At 35.7% G+C, this 24,977-nt stretch overlaps 1 protein-coding gene across 1 annotated transcript; it reads left to right on the top strand.

Annotated features, from left to right (window-relative positions):
* Nucleotides 1–6,298: 6,298 nt before the first annotated feature.
* On the top strand, nucleotides 6,299–16,289 carry SYT4 (synaptotagmin 4). Its single transcript, XM_027577617.2, has 4 exons — nucleotides 6,299–6,630; nucleotides 9,606–10,420; nucleotides 12,108–12,228; nucleotides 13,542–16,289. Exons 1-4 carry the CDS (start codon nucleotides 6,597–6,599, stop codon nucleotides 13,847–13,849), a joined length of 1,278 nt encoding a protein of 425 aa, XP_027433418.1. The 5' UTR covers nucleotides 6,299–6,596; the 3' UTR covers nucleotides 13,850–16,289.
* The last annotated feature ends 8,688 nt before the right edge of the window (nucleotides 16,290–24,977 follow it).

Below are 24,977 nucleotides of genomic sequence, written 5' to 3'. Positions count from 1 at the left end.
AAAAATTACTTGTTTATGGTTTAAAAGGCACTGTCAGTAAAACTGATCCACCTTAGATAAATGGTCTAAGCCTGAAATTATGATGATCTGTAAGTGGCTGAAAGAAATGATTATAATGTCTACTAAAAAGTTATGTTTTTGTTTATTTTTCTTCAGCATTTATTACAGTTTTGCTTTATGTGTTTGATGGTAAGTTATTTGGAACATAAGCCTTAAAAACTGTTGCCTTTTTGTCAGTATATACTTTTATCAATATAAGTTGCATATTTTCTTCCTTTTGATGTTTTTTTCTTGACTTTTTAACTTAAATTTAATTTTTTCATCTCCATATTTTTTAAAGATTTATTTATTTATTTGAGAGAGTACATGAGCAGGGGGAGGTGGAGAGGGAGAAGGAGAGAAAGAATCCTCAAGCAGACTCCCCACTGAGCATGGAGCCAATGTGGGGTTCGATCCAAAGACCCTGAAATCATGACCTGACCCCAAATCAGTAGTTGGCCACTTAACCAACTGAACCACCGAGACGCCCATCATCTCCATATTTTTAAAAAATCATGATACATTCTATTATTTTAATTTTATAGTCATTGTCTGGTACTTTTCTGTGAACAGTATATTGTTCAATTTTATTTTTTAACTTATTTTGAAACCATTTATCTTGGAGTTTGTAAATCTATGCTTACTTAAATTACAGTTTACTTATTTTGTCTTTTTTTATCTTGTTGATAATCATTTTAATTTTGTCCTTGCTTCCTGTTGTATTTTATAGCTATTTTATGCTAGAATATATACTATTCAATGATTTATTAGACATTAATCTTTATTAGTTGTACCAGTGTTTATTTTTATATTTTGAAAATAAATATATATTTCATTAATTATTAAGTAATAAAATATTTGTTAAATCGCCACTATTTCAGTTGAAAATTTTAGTATAATTTTGCTGATCCCACACTTCCCAAAAACATAAAATATTCCAATTTTTATTGTTAATGGAAGGCTAAGAGAAGTCTGACTTAAGAATAATAGATTGGAGGAGCTCCTGGGTGGCTCAGTCAGTTGAGCGACCAGCTCTTGGTTTCAGCTCAGGTCATGATTTCATGGGTCATGGGATAGCGCTCCACATCAGCTCCATGCTTAGAGGGGAGTCTGCTTGAAGATTCTCTCCCTCTGCCCCTCCCCCCACTCACTCTTTCTCTCTCAAATAAAAATAAATAAATCTTAAGAAAAAAGAATAATAGATTGGAAATGGGAGGATAGATGTGTTTTGAGGAGCTAACAAGAAATATCTTCAAGGTAAACTGAAACAGGACAAGCTTCTAAAATGGCTCAAATTCTTTTTTTTTAAAGATTTTCTTTATTTATTTGACAGAGAGAGACACAGCAAGAGAAGGAAAACAAGCAGGGGGAGTGGGAGAGGGAGAAGCAGGCTTCCTGCTGAGCAGGGGGCTTGTTCCCAGAACCCTGGCATCATGACCTAAACTGAAGGCAGAAGCTTAATGACTGAGCCACCTAGGTGCCCCTCCAGGTCAAATTCTTTTTAGAGGACCAAGATCGAAAAATTAGAGAAGTCACTTCAAAGACCACAACTTAAAAACAGGCCTGGAATGTAAAAATAAAATGAGGTCAGGAATCATGAAAAAAATTGGTGCAAAGAAGATCATGAACAAATGGGAACCTTGTAGATTATTTGGAATGAGCATTGATGGAGGCCTTTGATTTATCTTTTTGGCAGTTGTTGGTATATAGCTAATAATATGTCAAGCTGACTTAAAGGATTTCAGTAGAGCTAGTGCTATAAGAATTTAACTCAGAATGAATTCTTGAGGACTGGTAAGTCAGAAACTTCATAGTATAATGAAACTTTGACTCTTAAAGGAGAGAAAAGATGTGGGCAAACAGAAAATGGAAGAATGCAATCTGACTGTAACAATAATAATGAATCTACAATTATGAAGAAAGGGGTCAATAAGGACAGACTGAATAGCTATGGTATATTGCTGATCAATCTTTTTCTTTTTTTAAGTTTTTATATTAATTCCAGTTAGTTAACATACAGTGTTATATTAGTTCCAGGTGGACAATATAGTGATTCAACAATTCCATAGAACACCCGGTGCTCACTCATCACAACAGGTGCCCTCCTTAATCCCCGTCACCTATTTAACACATCCTCCCACCCACTTCCCCTCTGGCAATCATCAGTTTGTTTTCTATAGTTAAGAGTCTGTTTCTTGCTTTCTCTCTCTTTCTCTCTTTTTTCCCTTTGCTCATTTGTTTTGTTTTCTAAATTCCACATTTGAGTGAAATCATAGATACTTGTCTTTCTCTGGCTGATTTATTTTGCTTACCATTTTACTCTCTAGCTCCATCCCTGTCGTTGCAAATGGCAAGATTTCATTCTCTTCCATGGGTGAATAATATTGCATTGTATGTATATACCACTTCTTCTTTATCCATTCATCAATCCTGGGCTGCTTCCATATCTTGGCTATTTAAATAATGCTGTTATAAACATAAGGGTGCATGTATCCCTTTGAATTAGTGTTTTTGTATTCTTTGGGTAAATACCTAGTAGTGTGATTGTTGGATCATGGGGTAATTCTATTTTTAACTTTTTGAGTAATCTCCATATTATTTTCCACAGTGGCTGCACCAGTTTGCATTCTCACCAACAGGGCAAAAGGATTCCTTTTTCCCCATATCCTTACCAACACCTGTTGTTTCTTGTGTTTTTGATTTTAGACATTCTGAGAGATGTGAGGTGATATGGCATTGTAGTTTTGATTTGCATTTCCCTAATGGTAAGTGATGATGAGCAACTTTTCATACGTCTGTTGGCCATCTGTATGTCTTCTCTGCAGAAATGACTGTTCATGTATTCTGCCCATTTTTAATTTGATTATTTGGTTTTGGGGTGTTGAATTTTATAAGTTTTTATATATTTTGGATACTAACTCTTTGTCAGATATGTCATTTGCAAATATCTCCAATATCTCCTCCTATACTGTAGGTTGCCTTAGTTTTGTGGATTGTTTCTTTCACTGTGCGGAAACTTTTTATTTGATGTACTCCCAATACTTGATTTTTGCTTTTGTTTCCCTTGCCTCAGAAAACAAGTTGCTATGGCTAATGTCAGAGAAGTTAATGCCCTGTGCTCTCTTCTAGGATTTTTATGGTTTCAGGTCTCACATTTAGGTCTTTAATCCATTTGGGGTTTATTTTTGCATATGGTGTAAGAAAATGGTACTGCTGACCAATCTTGATAGGAAATACCAGACAAAAGAAATATAAATGCAATTATCATCTATTTTTCCCAGTTCTAGAGGAAAAGCTGTCCAATCCTCCTTTAGGCAGTAAGCTCCATTAAGACAAGGATCATTTTTATCATCTTGACCAATATAAATCCCCTACTTACCAAAAACCTAAGAGTTAGTACATGTTTAATAATTGTGTGTTGAAAGAAAGAAGAAAAGAAGGAAGATGATAAGCTTTTTCGTGGTTTGGGCTAATGAATTTTTCACTCATGAGCCATCAAATCTTAATTTAGGTTGTCACAGAGTTAATACTGAATATGTTGAAGAAAAACAAATGTAGAAATGGTTCATAGTGGAAGGATTTTTGTGATATCAGTTGGGAAAGCATTTGTCTTGCAGGATTTGGAGTTGGGTGTGCTTGTAATATAAATCTTTTCCTTTAACATCAGAGCCAGCATTCTTAATAGAATGATTGGAACATTAAAACAATTATCCATTATCAGATACTTCATTCTACTCCACCCACATACCAGTAAAATGCCTTTGTATTACTAATCTGGGCATTACTAAAGATTACTGAAGATCACCACAACATTCTCAAAACCTTTTGAAATTTTCTTTTGCCTGGCAGAAGATCCTAAACACATCCAACAACACTGTTTTTAAGTAAGAGACCAGAGAAAATACAGACTAAACTATATTAATTAATAAACTATATAAGCTTTATCAATCAAACTATATATTAAGTTAAAAAATTTTTAATGGATGGAAAAATGATATAATGAATCACCAATAGTCTTAAATTCAACTGGATTTCTTAAAACCAAACAGAACTCAAGTGTTCTGTTCATTGTTTCGCAAAGTATGTATAGATGTTTGTAATCGGAATCCAAAATAAAGTAGGGTAAATACTGAACCATTTCAACAGTTGAAGAATCATTCTGAAGTAAACACTGCCACTTGTACAGAATGGTCTGTTTCCCAGGGCGGGAACTTGTTTGAGGCTGTGTGTTTTGGGTGGCAAAAAGGTGGTTACCTAGCAACAACCCCTCCTCCCAAGTCTCTGCCGCTAGAATGGTATTGTTCACGTCAGCGAATTGATTACTTGTTTGCTGACTCGAAAGAGAACAATGTAATAATGTGGTAGGGTATAAATCTCAAACATAAGAAACTTACAGGTTTTTCCTCTGTGTTGGATCATCTTCCCACTCCTCATCTGGTGCTGGTAGAAGCTTGTCTAAAGAGATTGGATAATAAATAATACGCTATTCATCAAATGAAAATGAGGGAAACCTCTGACATTTTAATTAATAACATTTATTTCAGTTTGCTTTTAAAGCAAGCAATGAAACAGTTACTATATTCACAATAGCATTAGCTCTGGGCAAGAGGTAATTTTATCACAATGTGTCCTTAGAAATGAGACAGTCCAGGGTGGGATGGGGTTCTGTAGAAACAGAGTTTAAACATTCTAGACAGGTTTTAGATGACAGCATTTTGCCACCTTAAGGTAAAATTAATGAGATACTAATTTATATAAAACATACAAATAAGGTACTTACATTTACAACAAATGAGTTTGACCATATGTTAGCAATAACTTAGCCAGGAAACACACATTCTGGTAAGCCTCATACCATATATTTTGTTTACCTCTGGTATATGCATAACAAATAAATGCCACTTTCATCTAATGAATGTCTATTCCTAGGGACAATCCCACTATGTTCATGCATAACTGAGGAAGCAAGTAATCTGAATGAAGTGAAAAGATAAGGACACAAAACACAGGTTCTGCCAATGGAAAAAAAATAAATACAGTAAATTAGTTTGTGTGTTTTCATAGCATGACAATATAAGGTTTTTAAAAATCTGTTAGAAAAATGTTAAAATGCCAAGTATGTGGGAGCAAGTAGAAAGGGAAAGAAAAGGACTTTGGTTTATAAAATTTTCCATGATGCAAAAGACTGAAGCTAATTTTTCCCCAGACACGGTCGCTCAGAGCGACTGCCTGCCAATGTGCAGGAACCTGTCACTTGTACAGTAGCTTTCTGAGAGCCACCCAGTGCCCCCTCCTCCCCCATCCCAACACACACTGAATGTCATTTTCTCACTGAGCTCCAGAGCAAAGGAATTCTTTGCGGAGCACTAATTGACAGTTGGAGTTACAACCTGAGTTCTCTCCTTTGGAAAATTGCTAAACATTTGTTTTAAAAGACACAGTCTTCAGATTAAAATTAATCAGAATCTGACACCATATATTCTCCAGTTCCTCAACCCCAGAAATATCATCGGTTCAGGAAAAAAAATATTTTCCTATGAAAATAACCAATAATTATCAATTTCATTCATTTTCAGTTTTGGTCTGATTCTTGTAACTAGTTTGCACAATCCTATTAGAAGTCAGGGCTTTTAAACAGAAATGTCATTCCAGGAGCAGTCTCATTATATGCAAAAGTCATAACTGAGAGTGAGTCTGAATACAGAAGGGATTATTCCCATCTGTTCCTAAGTACTTTAACTGGTCAAATGTCAGATATTAAAGGGAAGAGAGCTGATAGACAGATGGAGCAACAGCATAAGCAAAATGTTTAGACTATTTATTAGAAAATAAGTGATTATAGTGGGAAAATTGTCTTATTTCAAATGGATCAATGTGCAGTGGATTCTTTTCTAACATAGGTATAACATATCCAAGAAAAATTTAGAGAGCGAGAAACATATTCCTTCATGTTACAATGTTCGTTTGATGCAGAAATTTCTCTCTTCTCACTCTTACCCTAAATCGTCTCTGTAAATTGCATTATTCTGATAACTCACAGACAGGCTTTTACTGAGCTTGATGATCAGAAGATTTTATATTAGAAACTGACAGGAATGAGTTTGGGGGCTCATCTCCATGTGCCTCTGAGCCCCCACAGACTAGCAAAGCTAATCTCCAGTAGTCCAACAGTTAAAATAATTGATGAGTATGTGTTGAATCCTCAGGAGAGAAGGGAGGAATTAAAAAGGAGAGGAGAGGCTTGGAGGGCGGAGGGGAGGAGGGCAGGTGCTGATTTCAACCCTGTAGCGTCAGGATTGCGTCAATTCGGGCTTCAGCCACGTCTAGAGTCTCCGAGACGAGCTTCTCAGAAGAGCCAAAACAGGAACAGGGGTGGCAAATCACTGTGCGAAGGCGAGTGGACCTCCCTCTTTGCCTCCTCCCGTTCCAGGCGCAGGTCCCCTGAGCTCTGCGCTGTTGTTTTCAGCACTCGGGAAAGCCGGCGCTTCAGATCCAGGCAAGTGAATCAAGCCAGGGAGTTTTCCGTTCAGCACCTCGGACAGAACACGCAGCAAAAAATGGCTCCGATCACTACCAGCCGGGAAGAATTTGGTAAGCAAGTTACTCAACTTAAAACGGCGGTTGTTTTTTGAATACTCCAGGGTGGGCTGTGATGTTGTGGTTGTTGTTCTTGTTGTTCTTCCAGAGGTTGTTGAATATGGATTTCCTAGGTAGTTAATCTGAAAAGAAAATGAGAACTGTAAAGAGGCAGTCGTGGCTTATCTCTCTGTTGTTTCTCCCTTCCTTGCTATCTTTCTCCTTAAAATTGCCTTCTGCTAGGGAGATTTTACATCCAAGAAGTTTCTAAACGTTCAGGTAGCTCTGTAAATTGCAGCACGCGCTAAGTAAAGGAAGAGGAGTCTGCTGTTTGTTGTTGGTTTCATTAATTCTGTAGGTAATTTTTATTTGTGGGTAAATCTGTTTTTAACTTACCAGGAGAAACCAATGTTTCTGTGATTACATAAGGGTTTGATCTCGGTATAAAATAACTTGTGTGTTGGGGGTTTGGGATGTATATTTTATTATAGAGTGTACCATAAGGTGGTTTTTCTCTGCTATGTTTTTCTTGTATCCTTGAAATATGTTGCTAGTGGAAGACACAGAATCCTATGACGCTAGGATTAAAGCGATATTTGAAATGAACTGGCTTGGTCCATTGCATTTCGCAGGTGAGGTAACCAAAGCCCAGAGATATGAGGGAAGTGTTGCAGGTCAAACAGTTAACTAAAAGATACTGGAAAGTAGAATTAGGAATCCTGTTTTCCAGTTCAATTTCCCTTTTCCTATACCAAATTTTTGGCACTATTGATCTCCTTCTCTCAGTAAATAAAATCAGATGTACTTCAAATTAAAAAGTAGTATTTTTAGGTCCCATTATATTCCAAAGATAAGAGATGGAGTTTTACTTACTTTACAAGTATTCAAAAAAAAAAAATCAGGGAATTTTATGGAAGTTTGTGAATAAGGAATGATATCTATGAGTACATGATAATTGTTACTAAACTGAGTGAAATGACTGAGGTCTTTACTCTCAAAAGCTTAAGACCTTATCAGTAGAGAATACACAGGGAGTACGTGCGTCTTTCCGTGATATATTGAATATTTTGCCTTGTGACATAAGTATTGGATAGAGACAATCTGTGACATTATATTCAGAAATGAGTTTCCTTTACAGCCTTCCATTTGGGTGATTGAGTTTATATTGTTGTGATGTTTATTCCCGATTTCTGATTTGAAAATAAGAAATTTTCTAATACTGAGGCATTTTCAGAGATGGTGCTAGGGAAAAATATGTCCTAGCTTGGGCTATCCATCTACTTAGGAAAAAAAAAAAGGATCATTTTTCTATTGTTTTTATTGTTCTCCTAGCACTGGCTAAGAATTGGATTAGTTCATGATTTTGGTTTTGCTTCCTGGCCTTGGATTATTAGAGAGTCCAAGAGTGGATTTTTTTTTCCCCCCACAAAGACTTGAATAGGAGGAAAAACTGAAAAGCTGATACTAAGTTTAGCTGATTATCTTTAGCTCTCGCCTCATTCTTTCTCTGTAGCATTTGCTGCTTTTTCTACTTGGGGAATTCGAAGGTTTATTTTTCATCTTTACATGATCAATTTCTTGATCTAATTAAACTATGGAATTTTTTATTGTTACTTTTTAATTTTCTTATATATGTCTGCTCTTGTTTGTCGTTACTGATTCTTATATTGAGTTCAGTTTTGAAATTATGAAGTAGATAGGCAGAAGATTTGGGGGGAGGGGAAGGGGAGTAACAAAAGATTGTTCTTTCAGGGGTTATTCAAACTAGCCTTAACCCTTTCCTGACTGGGACTTCTAACTTTACTATTCACTATTTGGGATAAAAATAGATAAGAATGAAACTAAATGCAGATAATATTACATTAGTTATATTCACTATGATTATATTGAACATTGACTCAACTGATGCACTGTGTCCAGATATAGCAATACTGCTTTTACTTACACAGTGTTACTGATCATTTGTTGGAGGGCTATGCTTACATATGGGACATGATAAGCTTCATGCATAATCGATGTTACCTAATGTCAGTAATTTAATGTGCCCTCATTCAAGGAAAGAATGCCAAATTCAATTTTATTATCATTTGCCATGTGGAAAAATGCTAGACAAAAATCAGTTATGGATAAAATTGAACTCTAAATTATCTAAACTCACTTTTCTCAATACATGTTAAGGAATGATGATTCATTTGTAGCCATTGTTTTATTTTTATCCCACTTAGGTATAATTAATTTGTACTTTGGATAATTCAGTGTTTGAGAAATTTTGGGTCTGTATACAAGGAGTTTGCAGTGGTATAAGTTACATAATATCAATACCCTGTTGTTCATCTTTTTTTTTTCTTTTTTCCCTAATATATGTAACATTTCTCTTACCAGTGTTCCATAATTGGGATGGGAATTATTGACAAGTTTGTGATAATAGCAGATAATGTTCCTTCATTTCTTAAAATTCCTGGAACCACTAGCCCCTAGATGTTTCCTGCTTGAATCCAGGATAAATAATGAACTATTAAGAATACAAAATTTCTCAGTATTTGAAGAATGTGCATTTAGAGTTTCATAGTCAGTAAAAATTGATGCTTCTGGAAAGCCTCCAAATGTCAAGAAGGCATAATGAAATTAGTACTGACCTATCATGCTATAGTTGACTCATGTTATCTGAGAAAACAAAGGTAGGTCAGGGTCATTTAGCATCCCTCATCCCTGACCTAAGCCCAGTTTCATCTTTTTATTTTATTTATGAAAAAACTACTGAAATGAAGAAGTTTCTATCATAGTGTATTTTTTTTCTGTATGTCACACAGTGTATGTGTTTATTCCTGAAGGTGATATGAAATGTGTACATAACTCATACCCAGAACAGTCAGAAAGTAATCCAATCTGTGCAACCTACAGCAATTGCCAGCTCCAGCATACTTTTCAAATAGGCTCATATCTCCAACTCCGCTCCTTTAATATATATTATTGGTCATTTGATTTTTCAGATGAAATCCCCACAGTGGTGGGGATCTTCAGTGCATTTGGCCTGGTCTTCACAGTCTCTCTGTTTGCATGGATCTGCTGTCAGAGAAAATCATCCAAGTCTACCAAGACTCCTCCATATAAGTTTGTGCACGTCCTAAAAGGAGTTGATATTTATCCTGAAAATCTAAGTAGCAAGAAGAAGTTTGGAGCAGATGACAAAAATGAAGTAAAGAATAAACCAGCTGTGCCAAAGAATTCATTACATCTTGACCTTGAGAAGAGAGATCTCAATGGCAATTTTCCCAAAACAAACCTCAAAGCGAGTAGCCCTTCTGATCTGGAGAATGTGACCCCAAAGCTCTTTTCAGAAGGGGAGAAAGAGGCTCTTTCCCCTGATAGCTTAAAGTCCAGCACTTCCCTTACTTCAGAAGAGAAGCAGGAGAAGCTGGGAACCCTCTTCTTCTCCTTAGAGTACAACTTTGAGAAGAAAGCATTTGTGGTGAACATCAAGGAAGCCCGTGGCTTGCCGGCCATGGATGAGCAGTCGATGACCTCTGACCCATACATCAAAATGACAATCCTGCCAGAGAAGAAGCATAAAGTGAAAACCAGAGTTCTTAGAAAGACCTTGGACCCAGCTTTTGATGAGACCTTTACATTCTATGGGATCCTCTACACCCAGATTCAAGAGTTGGCCTTGCACTTCACAATTTTGAGTTTTGACAGGTTTTCAAGAGATGATATCATTGGAGAAGTCCTTATTCCTCTTGCAGGAATTGAGTTATCTGATGGAAAAATGTTAATGAACAGAGAGATTATCAAGAGAAATGTTAGGGTAATTCATTTTTAGTGCTTAAAGTATTTATAAACAATCTTTTATGTAGCTTTTTCTTATCTAGGGGATTTTCATTAAACTGATAAGTTTTATACATATCATCTTTACTATGTTTAATTATTATTAATCATAATCAAATGGGGAGCAAGGGACTAGAGTAGATGAAAGAAAATTTAATCTACAACTGAAATGCTTAAAGTATTTTAATTATATAAAATAAATAGGCATCCTTTTTGGATATTTAAATAACACTTATATAAATATTTCTGTTAATTTCTATCATAAGTATTTTGACTGGGACTGTCACTTAACCTAAAATTCAGGCAAATATTTCTTATTCATAAACAAGTTAACAAAGATGTCTCAAGGTCAGCATAATTGAATTTAAAATTGATATTTAAAATTGAGTCAGTTTATACTGAGGATTTGGAAGTTGTATTGACTTTTCATGGAATTGCTTTTCAAGGAGGAGACATCACATCATATTGAGTTATAAATGTTCATTACTATGTTGTATGACAAGAAGTGAGTTACTCTGCCTTTGTAGTTATACTGCTTTGGTAGTTCTGAGATTATTGGACAATGATAAGATACCAAATTTAATCCTATTTCCCCTTTAAATATAGAACCCAATTGATTTAAACTGTAGTACTTCAGAATAATTTGTTTCTATAAGGCATGATTTTATAGAATACCATAAAGTTCACCTTTGTTTCTTTGTTGAAATTAATGAAAAGTCAAGGTTCAGAAAAATCAGTAGCTTGTTTGAGACACTGAGCTGTTTAGCGGCACAGTAGGAATAAAGATCTATTCCCTACTCTTATTCTTCTTGGACTGCTTATTCATATAATGACCCCATGTCCGTTTTTGTACATAGATTGAAGTTTTAGGAGCTCTGGCCAGCCATCATTCTTAGTTATAATCTAGCCCTGAGTTTACATTTTATTAGTATCGGGTAAAACTTGTAATTTGAGTTATTGGTCTTCTTACCTAATGTCTTTAAAGTACAAATAAAATCTAAGTAGCATACAAAGAAGGATGTTGTGATGCTTTCCAAAAACAGAGTATTAAAAATTGGGTCAGTTCCTTCCAATATTTAATTCATTTCTTGGATTTGAATGAGGACTTCGAGTCGGGACTGGGGACAGAGAATTTTAACGCCCTCTGGGGCAGGAGATGGTAGCAGTCAGAATAAATTTCTGTTGGTCTGAATTCGAATTCCAATAATATCAGTACTTTTTTAAAAAATTGAAATCAAGTCAAACTTAACATGAATCATTTTGCCCTACACAGATCCATTCAAATGATTAGACAATTTTTATTACTATTAATAACTTCAAAAAGTAGTTATTTAATTAAAAATCAAAAGTAAAGAACAACACCACCTCTGTATAGGCTGTCCTCTACCCTTTTATAGATTTCAGTAATGGGTGTGGCTCACTCATTACATATTTTAACATCCTGTAGTACCTAAAACCATCACAAGATGGCAGCCAGTTGTTTTTAGAAGGTGATAGTACTGTACAAGATTGTAGTTACTCTTGAATTCCTTAGCATATTAAAATAAAAATAAGTAGGAAAATTACACTTAAATAACAATGTTATATTGCTTTAAAATGTTTCTATAAGTACACATTTCAAAACAAAAAATAATAAGAGTACTTACACCACATCTCTCTTTGTTTAGAAGTCTTCAGGACGGGGTGAGTTACTGATCTCTCTCTGCTATCAGTCCACTACAAATACTCTCACTGTGGTTGTTTTAAAAGCTCGACACCTGCCTAAATCTGATGTGTCTGGACTTTCAGGTAAGAATGCTTCTGAAAGATTCAGTCTCAGGTATAAGTGAGTAATACATTGGCAAAATAGTTAGCAAGGAACATGATTTTAATTTACCTTTTACTCACAAGCACAAGTGATGTGATTGTTTTTCTGTTTTGCATTTAATGAAATAACAATGTGAGCCAATGCCATTAGCAAGAAAAAGAAAACTACATACTCCTAAGATCTAAGCCGTTGCTAATCCATGGTAGATGTCTGACTGTGTGGGTTTGAAGCAGAAAGCAGTGATAAATGCAGAGGTGAGAGGTCATTGCCAAAAATATAGCAATGGTTTGGGAGAAGAGTTCTTAATTTTAGTATTTTTGTGAGCCTGCCTACACTTACACTTCTATTGTTTTTTATTATTTTTCCTTTAATTCCTTATGTATCTGCTTTAAGCACTAGCTTTTAGTTTTGTGACTAATTAAAAAAAAATTCCTTGTTGTATCACACAGTGAAAAGAATACATGACCTATGGGTTAAAATGATGAGTTCAAATTCTAACCCTTCCATTTTAGCATATAATCTTGGCTATGTTTCATAATCTCTATACAAACTAGATGTACTAATACCTTGAGGGGGATTGTGAAGACTGGAAGGATATACTTCATTAAATAACATCTAGTTCTATTATTATTACTACTGTTGTTCATTAATGGTAATTGAACACATGATCTTGAAGGTTTAGATTAGGAAGCTAAAATGAACTCACATGCTTCAACCAGAAAAAGCCAAAAGTAATATAATTAAATGTATGATAAGGTATTATGATCCTACAATTCACACATTAAGGATGACACAGGGAAGATCAACACCGGAAAACAGGAAGCAAACCCAGCTGGTGATTAAAGCACAAAAGGACATTGCCATTGTGAATTCTAAATGCCTGTACAACGGAAAAGCAGAGGGTAGAAAGACTCACCCAAAGTCATACAACTCAGTTAGGTTAGGTCTTGTCCAATATTTTTTTCTTCCATCTTATTTTCTGGACTGAGTTATACGTAATCAGAATGAACCATTAGAACTTTTTTGTATATATTATCTCTTCTTCTTGCCATTATACTTCATTTCCCATCCTGTGGTTTAAAACTGTTTTCTCTTCACATTGCACATTCCTCCTTGTTTTCAATTTGTTGATAATAGAGAGGCCAAGCTTGATCCATATTTTCACTTTGTTCTGACTCATTTTCATTGCAATCTCACTTTATTGGCAGGCAGTGATCTCTAAGGGCACCATTATGTTGAGACCAACTCTCCAGCCAGGTTCTGCCAGTATAACGTCTGTCATTTACCATTGCAGATCCCTATGTGAAAGTGAACCTGTACCATGCCAAAAAGAGAATCTCGAAAAAGAAGACTCATGTGAAGAAATGCACCCCCAATGCAGTGTTCAATGAACTGTTTGTCTTTGATATTCCTTGTGAGGGTCTTGAAGAGATAAGTGTTGAATTTCTGGTTTTGGATTCTGAAAGGGGGTCCAGAAATGAGGTAATAGGGCGGTTGGTCCTGGGAGCAGCAGCGGAAGGAACCGGTGGAGAGCACTGGAAAGAGATCTGTGACTATCCCAGGAGACAAATTGCCAAGTGGCATATGCTCTGTGATGGGTAGCGTCCTAGCCATGATGAGTTGGAACAATGATTTTTACTAGGCAAGGAACAATTTTCTTTCTCTTTTTTTCCTGATAACGTGATTGCAAGCTTGTGACAACAAGCTGCCCTTTTTTTGTTGTTGTTAGAAATGGATTGAATTAGCAGACCAGAAAGTAACTGTAAATGTGTATCATGATATTTTCCCCCAATATTCGAGAAGTTGGATAAATTTTCATGAGGTATTCAGTCTCTTCTGCAGGTTACCAGAGTAGCCAAGCATTTTATGAATCCTGCGGTGCAATCCCAAGCTATGGATGTGGTTTAGAAGGTGATGATCTCATGGGAACATGTCACTGGAAACAATGTGATTTTTTTGGATTTAGAAATGAAAAGCATGCTTTCTCTTATGAAAATTCATCCATTTTTTCTTCAGACGGGGAAATCAATTTTTCTTTAAATCCAAAGATATTAAAGAAACGTTCTCTAGTTTGTTTTTATTCATTATGTCATGTGCAAATGGTTGTCTTGCATATAAAAGTATATGGTCGTTTCTCTTTAGTTTTAATTATTTGATATAATTTTATTATACAAGGAGTAACTTGGTTTTGTTTCAAAAGGACAGTGAACAAGCTGAGAAACCATTTTATTAAAGGGCTGAGTTGAGAACACTGTGGCTGAAATATTATTTTCTCCCTCCTAAGGTTATATGTGAGTCAAATTGTTGGAAAATATGATCTCACATAAGAACCACGGCCTTGAATTATTCACTGCCCTTCACAAACATCAGTGTGGTCTAAGAAAGCCCTGTTTACCTTTGTGAAATTGTGGAATTAGTTAGTGGGTAAAGAAATAAACTTCAGCTAGAAATCCAGTTAGAAATGCAGTTTTCTGAAAGGAAATATGTATAGTACACAAGTGTGCATTCAAGGCCATCCCTCGTCCACAGAAAGGGCATGACTAAGTCTGCACGTAGCTTGTCCTCCCCCAGAAAGGACTAAGCTACTATTTGGAAAGAAACAGACAGGACTGAAGTTTTAACCACTGCCAGATAGAAAGCATCACTTAAACCAACAAACTAAGGAATGCCTGAAAAATAGCTATACAGCAAAGCCTAATATAATTTACACGTTTTCACACAAAATCTCTTTAGGCTGTCAAATTAGCACAACAAAGTATGTTTCACTATCTTTCCTAGGCTAATTTGTCTTGAGCTGTTGTCTGTGGAGCAGTTTATAGACTAGTGTCTCACATGGTTTGCCAGTACCAGGTCTCTGAAATTCAATGAAAACCTGCTTGAGCAAAGCAGCACCCTGGGATTCCTTGAAAGGATGAACTTGAGGTCATATCACCATATTTGAGTTTTTAGAGCGTATCAGTGAAACTGGATACAGTCGAATTATTAAATATGCAAGTTAGAAATAAAGTCTACTGAAAAATTTACATTTTGAGTCAGGTTTTGTGTCAGTACCTTAGCCGTTTTCGAGAATGTGTTTGATATCACAGTGTTTGTAAATTCTATGACAAATGCATTTTCAAAACAACATACATGCTCTTTATGACTCTGCCTAATGTAAAGAAAATGTTTTACATTCTATATGTACAAAGATTGAAGTCAGCCTCTTTTTTGTGCTTTAAGATGACTTTGGGATTAAAAAAGAATATTCCCTAATCATTGTCTTTATCCACCAGAATGTCACCTCATGGCATTTCTATGAAAGCAACACAAAATGAGTCGTAGTCAGTGTGTGGTTTGGGGAAGTTAGAGGGCCCTTTTATTGTATGTATATTTGGTATCATGGGCCATGGAATAGAATATATTTTGGAGCTCTGCAAAGTTGTGAGGAGTCGATTTGAAGTATCCTTCACAGCAGCCGGAAGGTAACGGTGGTACCGAGTAAAGTATGGTTGTTGGAGGGTGATTTCTTTTTTAAGTGGAACAGCAAAACCAACAATGAATACTTTTAAAATTACAATGAATAATTTGTAAATAGTTTTTAGTTTTTAAATTTTAAAGTGTTTCTGAGTGTGAAAAGTTGAGTAAAACTCTTTGTAATTGCTTTTAAGAAAAGAAAGAAGGAAAACTAGAATCGAAAACAGGCAGGGACATCTGCGATCCCATCATCTTCCGAAAATTATACTGTTTTATAACGTATTATAATATCAATGTGAATATCTTGAATTCTGTTGCAAATCCTGCACTGTATGAAACATGTAAATTAACTGTTCGTCCGATTAGCCAATCCAGCCACCCTCATGGGGGGGGTCTCTATGTTTGAAGAACCGTGTAACTCAGTAACTGACTTGTTCTGATGTCGTAACTCAATAGAAGTGACTTGGAAGGAAGCATGGCGTATGAGATGGTGTCTGTTCTTTCGTGCCAGCTCTGTATGATGTTTGTAAGACCATGTTTGTAAGACATGAATAAACTGCTGCTTTTGCCCAACCCATTTCAACTCAAACTTTTTGCCAATAGACTCTGTACTAAGAATTTTCTTCTTTCTTTCTAAGCTTTAAGTTTCCTGAATGGATCTCATGGCATAGAATAGGGATCATTAGTGATACAGCACCAAGGTCTTCCATATATCTTATTTTGTTTAATCCTCATAACAATCATCTGAGACAATTATTATTATCCCTATGATACAGAAGCAAAAACCAAGACTTGAGGAGCTTAGGCAATTGACTCAAATTCTTGGCTGACCATGCTCTTCCTTCCATAGCATACCACTCTCCTGAAGAAGTCCTCATCAACTGGATTGCTAGACCCTTAAAGGGGATAATGCCCAAATTTTTTGACTTTCCCGTTCTTCTTTTTTTAAAAGATTTTATTTATTTATTTGACAGACAGAGAGAGAGAGAACATGAGCGGGGGCAGGGGTAGGGGCAGAGGGAGAGGGACACACAGACTCACTGCTGAGCAGGGCTTGATCCCAGGACCCTGAGACCATGACCTGAGCCGAAGTCAGATGCTTAACGACTGAGCCCCCCACATACCCCAAGACTTTTCCTTTCTACAGTATACTCACTTTTCCATATTTTATTTACTTTTTCACTATTTTCTAGCACCATTCTTACTCTATTTTTTTCTCTTTGGTCATCTTATTTCTCATCTTAGTCTCTTTCATTACCTATTTTCTATTACTAGCTTTTCTTTTCTTTTTCATTTTGCCCATGTCCTTGCACCAGATAGACCTGGTTAGAAAAATGGTGTGGAAATGGAAGTCTTATTTCTTCTTAGAAAGGGGGAGAAAAAACTCTCAGGACATCTGCAGTGTTCCCATCAAACATGAGCTAAGGTGAATGGGAACTATGGGGCCCACAACAGGCGGATCAGCCACTGTTTATAACCTCAATCTATATGGAGGTGTTCCATGTTAACACACTTGGAAAAACAGTCCTATAAATGGCATGCAGCCAGAATCTGTTGCCATTATATTTTTGCTGCAAATCATATTAACTGTAAGGAGAGTGCACAGGTATGTCGAAAGAGTTGGCCATTATATTTAAGTGTTCAAATATATTTTAGTTGCCAAAAGCAACCAGAGACACTGAGGAGATTTTCCAAGGGCATTAGTCATCAGGGAAATGCTAAGTAAGACCACAGTGAGATACGCCTGCATATTGATGACAGTGGTTGAAATTTAGAGTTTGAACATGTCAAGTGTTGGTGAATATTTAGAAGAACAAGGTCTCTCCCACACTCCTGGTGGGGATGTAAAATGCAGATGGAGAGAGAGAGACAACTGGTTTGGGGAACAAGCGGTCAGTTTTTGGTTTTTTTTTTTTTAAGATTTATTTATTTATTTATTTATTTGAGAGAAAGAGAATGAGAGACAGAGAGCACGAGAGGGAAGAGGGTCAGAGGGAGAAGCAGACTCCCTGCTGAGCAGGGAGCCCGATGTGGGACTCGATCCCAGGACCCCAGGATCATGACCTGAGCCGAAGGCAGTTGCTTAACCAACTGAGCCACCCAGGGGCCCCAAGCAGTCAGTTTTTAACAAATTAAACATACACCTACCATATGACCCAGTCATTCCACTTCTAGGTATTTACAAAGAGAAATTAAAGCATATGTTTACATAAACACTTGTACATGAATTTCCATAGCAGCTTTATATGTCATAGCCAAAAACTGTACTCAACCTAAATGTTCATCAACAGGTGAAAGGGTAAATGAATTGTGGTCTGTCTACACAGTGGAATACTACTGAACAATGAAATTAAATGAACTATTGAAAGATGCAACAACATATATGAGTCTTAACTCAGGAAGCCAGATAATCTCCCCTACCCCCCAATGTAGAATATATAATGTAGATTTCATTTATAGAAAATATTTGAAAATGCAAACTAATCTGTAGTGATAAAAAAGCAGATCAGTGTTTACTTGGAATTGAAGGGGTTGTACGGAGAGGTGTGACTGAGAGAGATTAAAAAGGAAGAGGAGGAAACTTTTGGGATGATGGGTATGTTCATTTTCGTGATGGTGATTATGGTTTCATGGTTATATACACGTATCCAAATTTATCAAATCCTACACTTTAAATATGTGCAGTTTATTATATATAAATTATACCTAAATAAAACTGTTAAGACAAAAAAGCATAAGATAGAAGCCACTTATAACAACTTTTTAACAAAAAGGGTTAATACTAACATTACTACCAGCAATATGATTTCTGAATTTTAGTAATATTTAACACACTTTGGGGGCAATTCATTTTTCTTAACATATATCTCCCTAGGGATATATAGTTAGGTGACTGCTTTGTAAGGTCTTTTGGGATGGTTCCTATGTAAGTATGCCACCGACTCATTCATTAAAGCAAATTGTTTGTTTGCTTTTATTTCTGCTTTTAAGAAATTGATTTCTAAATTCAATTTTGTTTTATAGTTCTATGAAATATATACATATTTTTATTTATTTATTTTTATTATGTTCATTTAGCCAGCATAGAGCACATCATAAGTTTGTGATCTGTTCAATTCATTAGTTGCATATAACACCCAGTACTCATCACAACACGTGCCCTCCATATTTAATATTTACAGTTTTCTAAAGATCCATTTACAAAACAAAGTACATTAACAGAAGCCCACCTTCTTTTTCCACAGTCAACCATTTCTCCTTTCCCATACATAATGACTTTTAAAGGTTATAATTTAATCCTTCTAATTTTTAATATAAACAGATGTGTACATTTATTCATATTTCTCTGTTAGTTGAATAAAAGCATGCTATACAATATATCATGGAGATCATTCCCTGACTACATATAGAGCAATTCCTTATTCCTCTTTATGGCTGTATAGTAATATTCACAGCATCAATTTTAAATGGCTATTTAGGAACATGTATTTATTCTTCCATTATAACATAAGGCCTTCATGTATTTTATTGATCTTTACATATCTAAAGTAGCTAGAATTGCATATAGAAGTTCAATGAATATTTAATTAAGGGTAAGCCACCATAAGTGTCAGATTTTAATCAAATTTGTTTATTATATGGGAAAAATTATAAAAACCACTATTGTTAAGGAATAATAGTAGAAAAAAAGCCACTACAAGAGATAAAAGGGTTTTTTCGTCCTTCTGATGTAATTAATTATATATGAGAAGGAATATGAATATAATAGACATCCCAGACATTTTCAAATTAGTTTTGGGATGAACTCTGTTTTATTGTTTATTTCTTAGAACTGGATTTATACTCGCAATTTCTAGTATTAAGCTAGTACTAAAGTGATTCTGTATTCCCTGATAGGACATCATCTGAGCTCAAGGAAAGACAATTTAAAATCAAGTAGGATATGGATTTCACTTGAAAATTTACTGTGGATGATAAAAAAAAAAAGAAAAAAGAATATTTCCTGTGAATGATTTGAAATCCCAACTTTGAGGTTGTATAGCACACATGAGAGATAGCCCAGTGAAATACCAAAGCTCATCTAAGGGAAAGATTTTAAGATCAGGGAATTCCTGAAGGACCTACTTAGGTGGCCTGTGCAAGGTCATGCAGAAGCAGTTGGGAAATCGGAGCAAGCAAGTAGATGCCCAGGTCCGCACCTCGAATGTCCACACGGCACAGGCGGAGAAGGCAGGAGCACCGAAAGTACTGTCTCGGGCTCTGCTACAATGATAAGTCATTCATTCAATGGAGAACTCATAGAGACACATGACCTTTGGATGGGAAATACATCTAATTCTCAGCCCCAAATTGCCACCCTGACCCAGGTCGCAAAGAACACTGATGACACTAGTAAAGCTTCTGTGTTACCTCTAGTGCTAACCTTGCACTTAGAAATACTTGTCTGAAGTTTGTATTCTTGTCTGATGGGGAGTCTCTCTGTGATATGCATTCCTGCATCCCCCATATCTGTTCGTGGTAGTAGGTAATGCAAACATTTATTGGATTGAAATTTAAAACAACAATACAATGCATTTTCTAATTTATATCATCTCATTTAGTGTACAGCACAAGATGTAGGTAATATTCCTTTAGTTCTACTGATGACGAAGATAAATCTCAGAATCTCATCTAATTTTGAACCACAGTGGCAAAGATGGGATGGAACCTAGGGTTTCCTGATTACCAAGTCCTCATTGTGTGTACAAGCATCACACTGACCTGCTTTTAAGCTGGCAGAGAATCATGTGTTTTGCTTCTTTCCCAGTTCTTGTGATAATGTCAGATATATGGCAAACACTGAAAACACTGTGAAATTATCGTTGCATTAATTCCCTAGGTTCGTTCATTCATTCTTCCTTCCTACCTTCCTTCCTTCCTTCCTTCCTTCCTTCCTTCCTTCCTTCCTTCCTTCCTTCCTTCCTTCCTTCCTTCCTTCCTTCCTTTCTCCCTTCCTTAACACAGATCATACAACAAAGACTCTTTTTGACCAAACTTTAGTCAGGCTTCCACAAGCCCTCTTCTTGTTATGCCTCAACCTTAGCCTGTTGGAACCAAGTTTTAGCAAAGAATCCTACTAAGCCAGTTTATTGAAAATCCCCTCCCCCACTCTTGATATCTGATCATGTTTCTCATCCCCATCTTTGATATCTAAGTCCTTGACCTGCCTTTAGCAAGAATTCTGTCAAGCCAATTAACTAAGAATCCCTCTACTCTCGATAACTAATGAAGTTCCTCTTAGTAATCTTATATCCACTGACCCTGCACTCTGCTCATTGATTATAAATCCCCAGTTATCTTTCCTGTATTCTGATTAGAGTTCAATCTCTCTCTCTTATTACAATAATCTTGAATAAAGTCTGCCTTGCTATGTTTAACAAGCATCATAACTTTTTAACGGTGATAGAAAATGAAACTGAGTATGTGTGGGTTTTCCACTAAAAGTTTTTAAGAACTTCGTTTACTTCTCTGAACATTCATGTTTGAAAGTTTGACACAGAGGTGACAACTCAACATCATTGTGAATACCACTGCTAATCCAGGAGTCATGCCTATGTGGAAAACTGTGCTGAGGTAGATTATGAGGCCAAATCAGGTCTGTAACAGAAACCTGATGGGCTTAATTATCTATGTACTAGGGAGTGTTTTTCTTAGTTTAATGGAAACATTTCCTTTCAGTCTCTAGTAAGTAAAATTCCATAGTTCTTGATTTTATGTTAGTAAAATGTGAATTGGTTAAATTGCTTTATTAGGTCAACCTCTCTTTCATATAAAATATTTTCATTATCTCTTTGTCTTAATGGATAAAAAAGAAAAAAGCACAAGTTCCAAATTAGTTACCCTTGGTCTGAATCTTGACTTCATTTCTTATTAGCTGTGTGAGGACCATTTGTTATTGAACACTTTTGTGTCTCCATTTCTCCCTCTCTAAAAAAGGGCTGATAACAATTCCATCATAAGACAATGTCCAGATTGCATAGAAGGATAGTGGTGAGAATGATTAATTCTGTGTGGAGATGGGTTTTAGAAAATGTGTATTGAATTTCTTTGGATCCAAAGAAGCAAAAAAAGAAAATCTAGTAAATTAAACTGTAAGTCTTTTAAAATAGGTATTGATATCTGTTAGTAGTTCATCTGCTTCTATAAACTTAGTTCTATTTTACATCATATTGTTATTTAATATTTAATATTTAATAACATATTTAATATTTAATCCTTACAATGAATTCATGAAGATGGTAAGAAAGATATTGTTTTTCTATTGTTTGCAAGTTTGGTGATTTATCAGAGATTAACTTTTTTATTTCACCAATGGAGGCAAATGGGGGAATGGAAAAAGTCGTAGGACTAGAGGGACAGAGCATTTCAGAGTTTAGGTTTAAGGTAGGACAGAGCCAAAACACACAGAAAACAGAGAAAAAGAATTATGATTTAGATAAACTCCAAACCATCATGATGAGGACATGGCATGAAAGATGGGGAGAGCAGATGGGGTCAAGGGAACAAGATAATACTACCTTTATGAAAAAATATTTTATTTAAAATAAATTAGAAAAATGCTTTATTTTGGAAAAATTGAAACATCACTTATTGGTCAACCTACTTTATTGCTATGTTAATGCAGCTCTGCCTTCATCCATGCATATTACCATATACCTGCAGAACCCTGGGGGCTTTGTATCAAACGGGTTACTAGGAACAAAAGCAAAATTTTTGACTTTCTTAAGTTTCCAACACTGTAAAAGGAATTATACTAAGGCAGATGTTTCTGGGGTATTTGTAAAGATGAACATCATTAAGTATCATTAGTTTTATGTAATAATTTTATTTAAACAGTTATAATGGAAGCAAACAATCCAACTTAATTATACAGTGACAGTGTATAGATTTGCACTCTGTGGAATGTAAAAAAGATAGATGGTATATTAGTTTGTTAGGGCTGCTGTAACAAATAGCACAGATCGGGTGCTTAAACAACAGATAATTATTTTCTCACAATTGTAGAGGCTAGAGGTCCAAGATTAAGGTGTTCACAGGGCTGGTTTCTTCAGAGGTCTCTCTTGGCTTGTAAATGGTCGTCTTCTTCCAGTACCTTCACCTGGTCTTTGTGTATGTTCTGACTCTCTCTTCTTATAAGCAGACCAGTCATATTGAATTAGGGCTCACCCATGTGACCTCATTTACCTTAATTACCTCTTTAAAGGCCCTATCTCCAAATACCATCACATTCTGAGATACAGGGGGCTAGAATTTCAGTATATGAATTTGGGGGAAGGGGCGTAATTCAGCCCAATAGAGAAAAAGAAATTTATTCCCCCAAATGTATACTGAAATGTTTATTTTATATCCACTGTAGAACTTCTGGATACCATACTGATATCAAGACTTTCCTTATTCTATTTTCCCTCCCCTTGAAGTATGTGGGCAACAGGGTCTGTTTAATTATTCCCAAAAGCCAGTCACAAGGACAATCACTTTGTCCAGAGAGAGTTAGTGTAAACACTGTAACCTTTTTCTGAAGATATATTTTGTGGGAATAAGCTAGTAACAAGCATTTCACTGTTACTAATACTTATAATAATATTTTTAGTAAAATAAAAAAGGAGAGGCAGATATCATGCTGGTTGGCTTTTTCACTACCAAGAGAAAAACTAGTCATTCCATGAGCCACAGGCCAGATTTTTTGCTAAGAATAATAATGAATTTGCTATAAAATATGAAAAATTATTTTCATAATTTTATCATGTTAATTATCATAGAAATGTGTATATTAAATTAAAAAATCATAAAGAGGTAGTGTGAAACAGTGCTGCATTGAATAGGACTGGAGGTTTCAATATCATTTTAATCCAATCTCTATTATTAGCATAGGGAATCCATTTCATTCTAATATTTTAAGGTCCTATGATTATGTATGACCCAAGATAATTTAGTTCTATTGTGATACCATTTAGTCCCTTAACAGCTCTGGTCAATTCAATTCTTCCACATTTTCATGAAGGACAGTCCAGAAAAAAACAAAAGACAGGAGAGAAATTTCAAGCAACGATGTTGAAATCAAGACTTACATTTGGTCCACGTGGGCCTTTTTTTCTTCCTGTAGTGGTTTCTTCCCAGCTGCTCCTTCATCGTCCTCACACAGATATGACCAATGAGAAATAAAAGAATCCGGTGACTTCAGAGACAGACCTGGGGCCTCAGACTGATTGAGATCTATTTTCTCTGCAGGTAAAAGAGACTACTTCCCAAACAATATGGTATAAAAAGTTAAAAAATAGTGCCTTCCTGTAAATAACTACCTATTGGAAATACTTTGTTTTTTTGTTTGTTTGTTTTGTTTTGTTTTGTTTCTGTTTCTTCCTTAGGACTCAATATTAACTCTTGCAGATGCTCACTGTGGAATATGCTGACCTATTACTCAACAGTACTTAAGATACACAAGATGTTCGGAGCTGGCGTGAATGAGGGTAAATCACTCAGGTTACGTGGACAAGAGTTCCTGGGCTTCTCTCTGTGAAAGAAAGATGTCAAATGAAAAGGGAAGGAATGTGTGAAAGAAGGGTAGATTCTGAAGGGAAACTTGATACTCTTCAAAAGTGTCCTGTAGGTTTGGCCATAGAGTTGTTACAGAATTGTGTTATCCAAAGAACATGCCCATAGGAAAACTTTTAACAAAACAAAGTTTTGTGTATAAATCCTATTTAATACTGACTTGTTTGGAGTGCCTGGGTGGCTCAGTTAAGCGTCTGCCTTCGGCTCAGATCATGATCCCAGGGTCCTGGGATCGAGCCCCGCATGGGGCTCCCTGCTCAGCGGGGAGCCTGCTGCTCCACCTGCTTGTGCTCTCTCTCTCTCTCTCTTTCTCTCTCTGCCAAATAAATAAATAAAAATTTCTTTAAAAAAAAGGAAAACGTACAAATAAACAACAGACCAGAACCGAATGAAACCTCAGCAGGCACTTTTTACTGCCAACAACTTTTAAGCAACACTGATTTATAAAGTACCCTGATACACTTTTAACTCATCCAATATTCAATAAAAAGGTCATGTGAATAATTTAGGATAGTTTTTTTTGTGCCCATTTTACAGTTGGGGACACTGAGGCTCAGGGGGCATTATATAGCATATTGTCCAAAGTGGAAGAAAGGAGGATTTGAGCTTAAGTCTTCTATTTTTAAGTTTCATATCCATTCTTCAGTATCATGCTACAGAGACTATTTTTAAAAGTATGTCCTTT

This window comes from Zalophus californianus, chromosome 14 (assembly GCF_009762305.2).
Source record: "Zalophus californianus isolate mZalCal1 chromosome 14, mZalCal1.pri.v2, whole genome shotgun sequence".
NCBI lineage: Eukaryota > Metazoa > Chordata > Mammalia > Carnivora > Otariidae > Zalophus > Zalophus californianus.
Note: the sequence above shows the minus strand (reverse complement) of the source record. Positions and strands in the feature narration are given on the sequence as shown.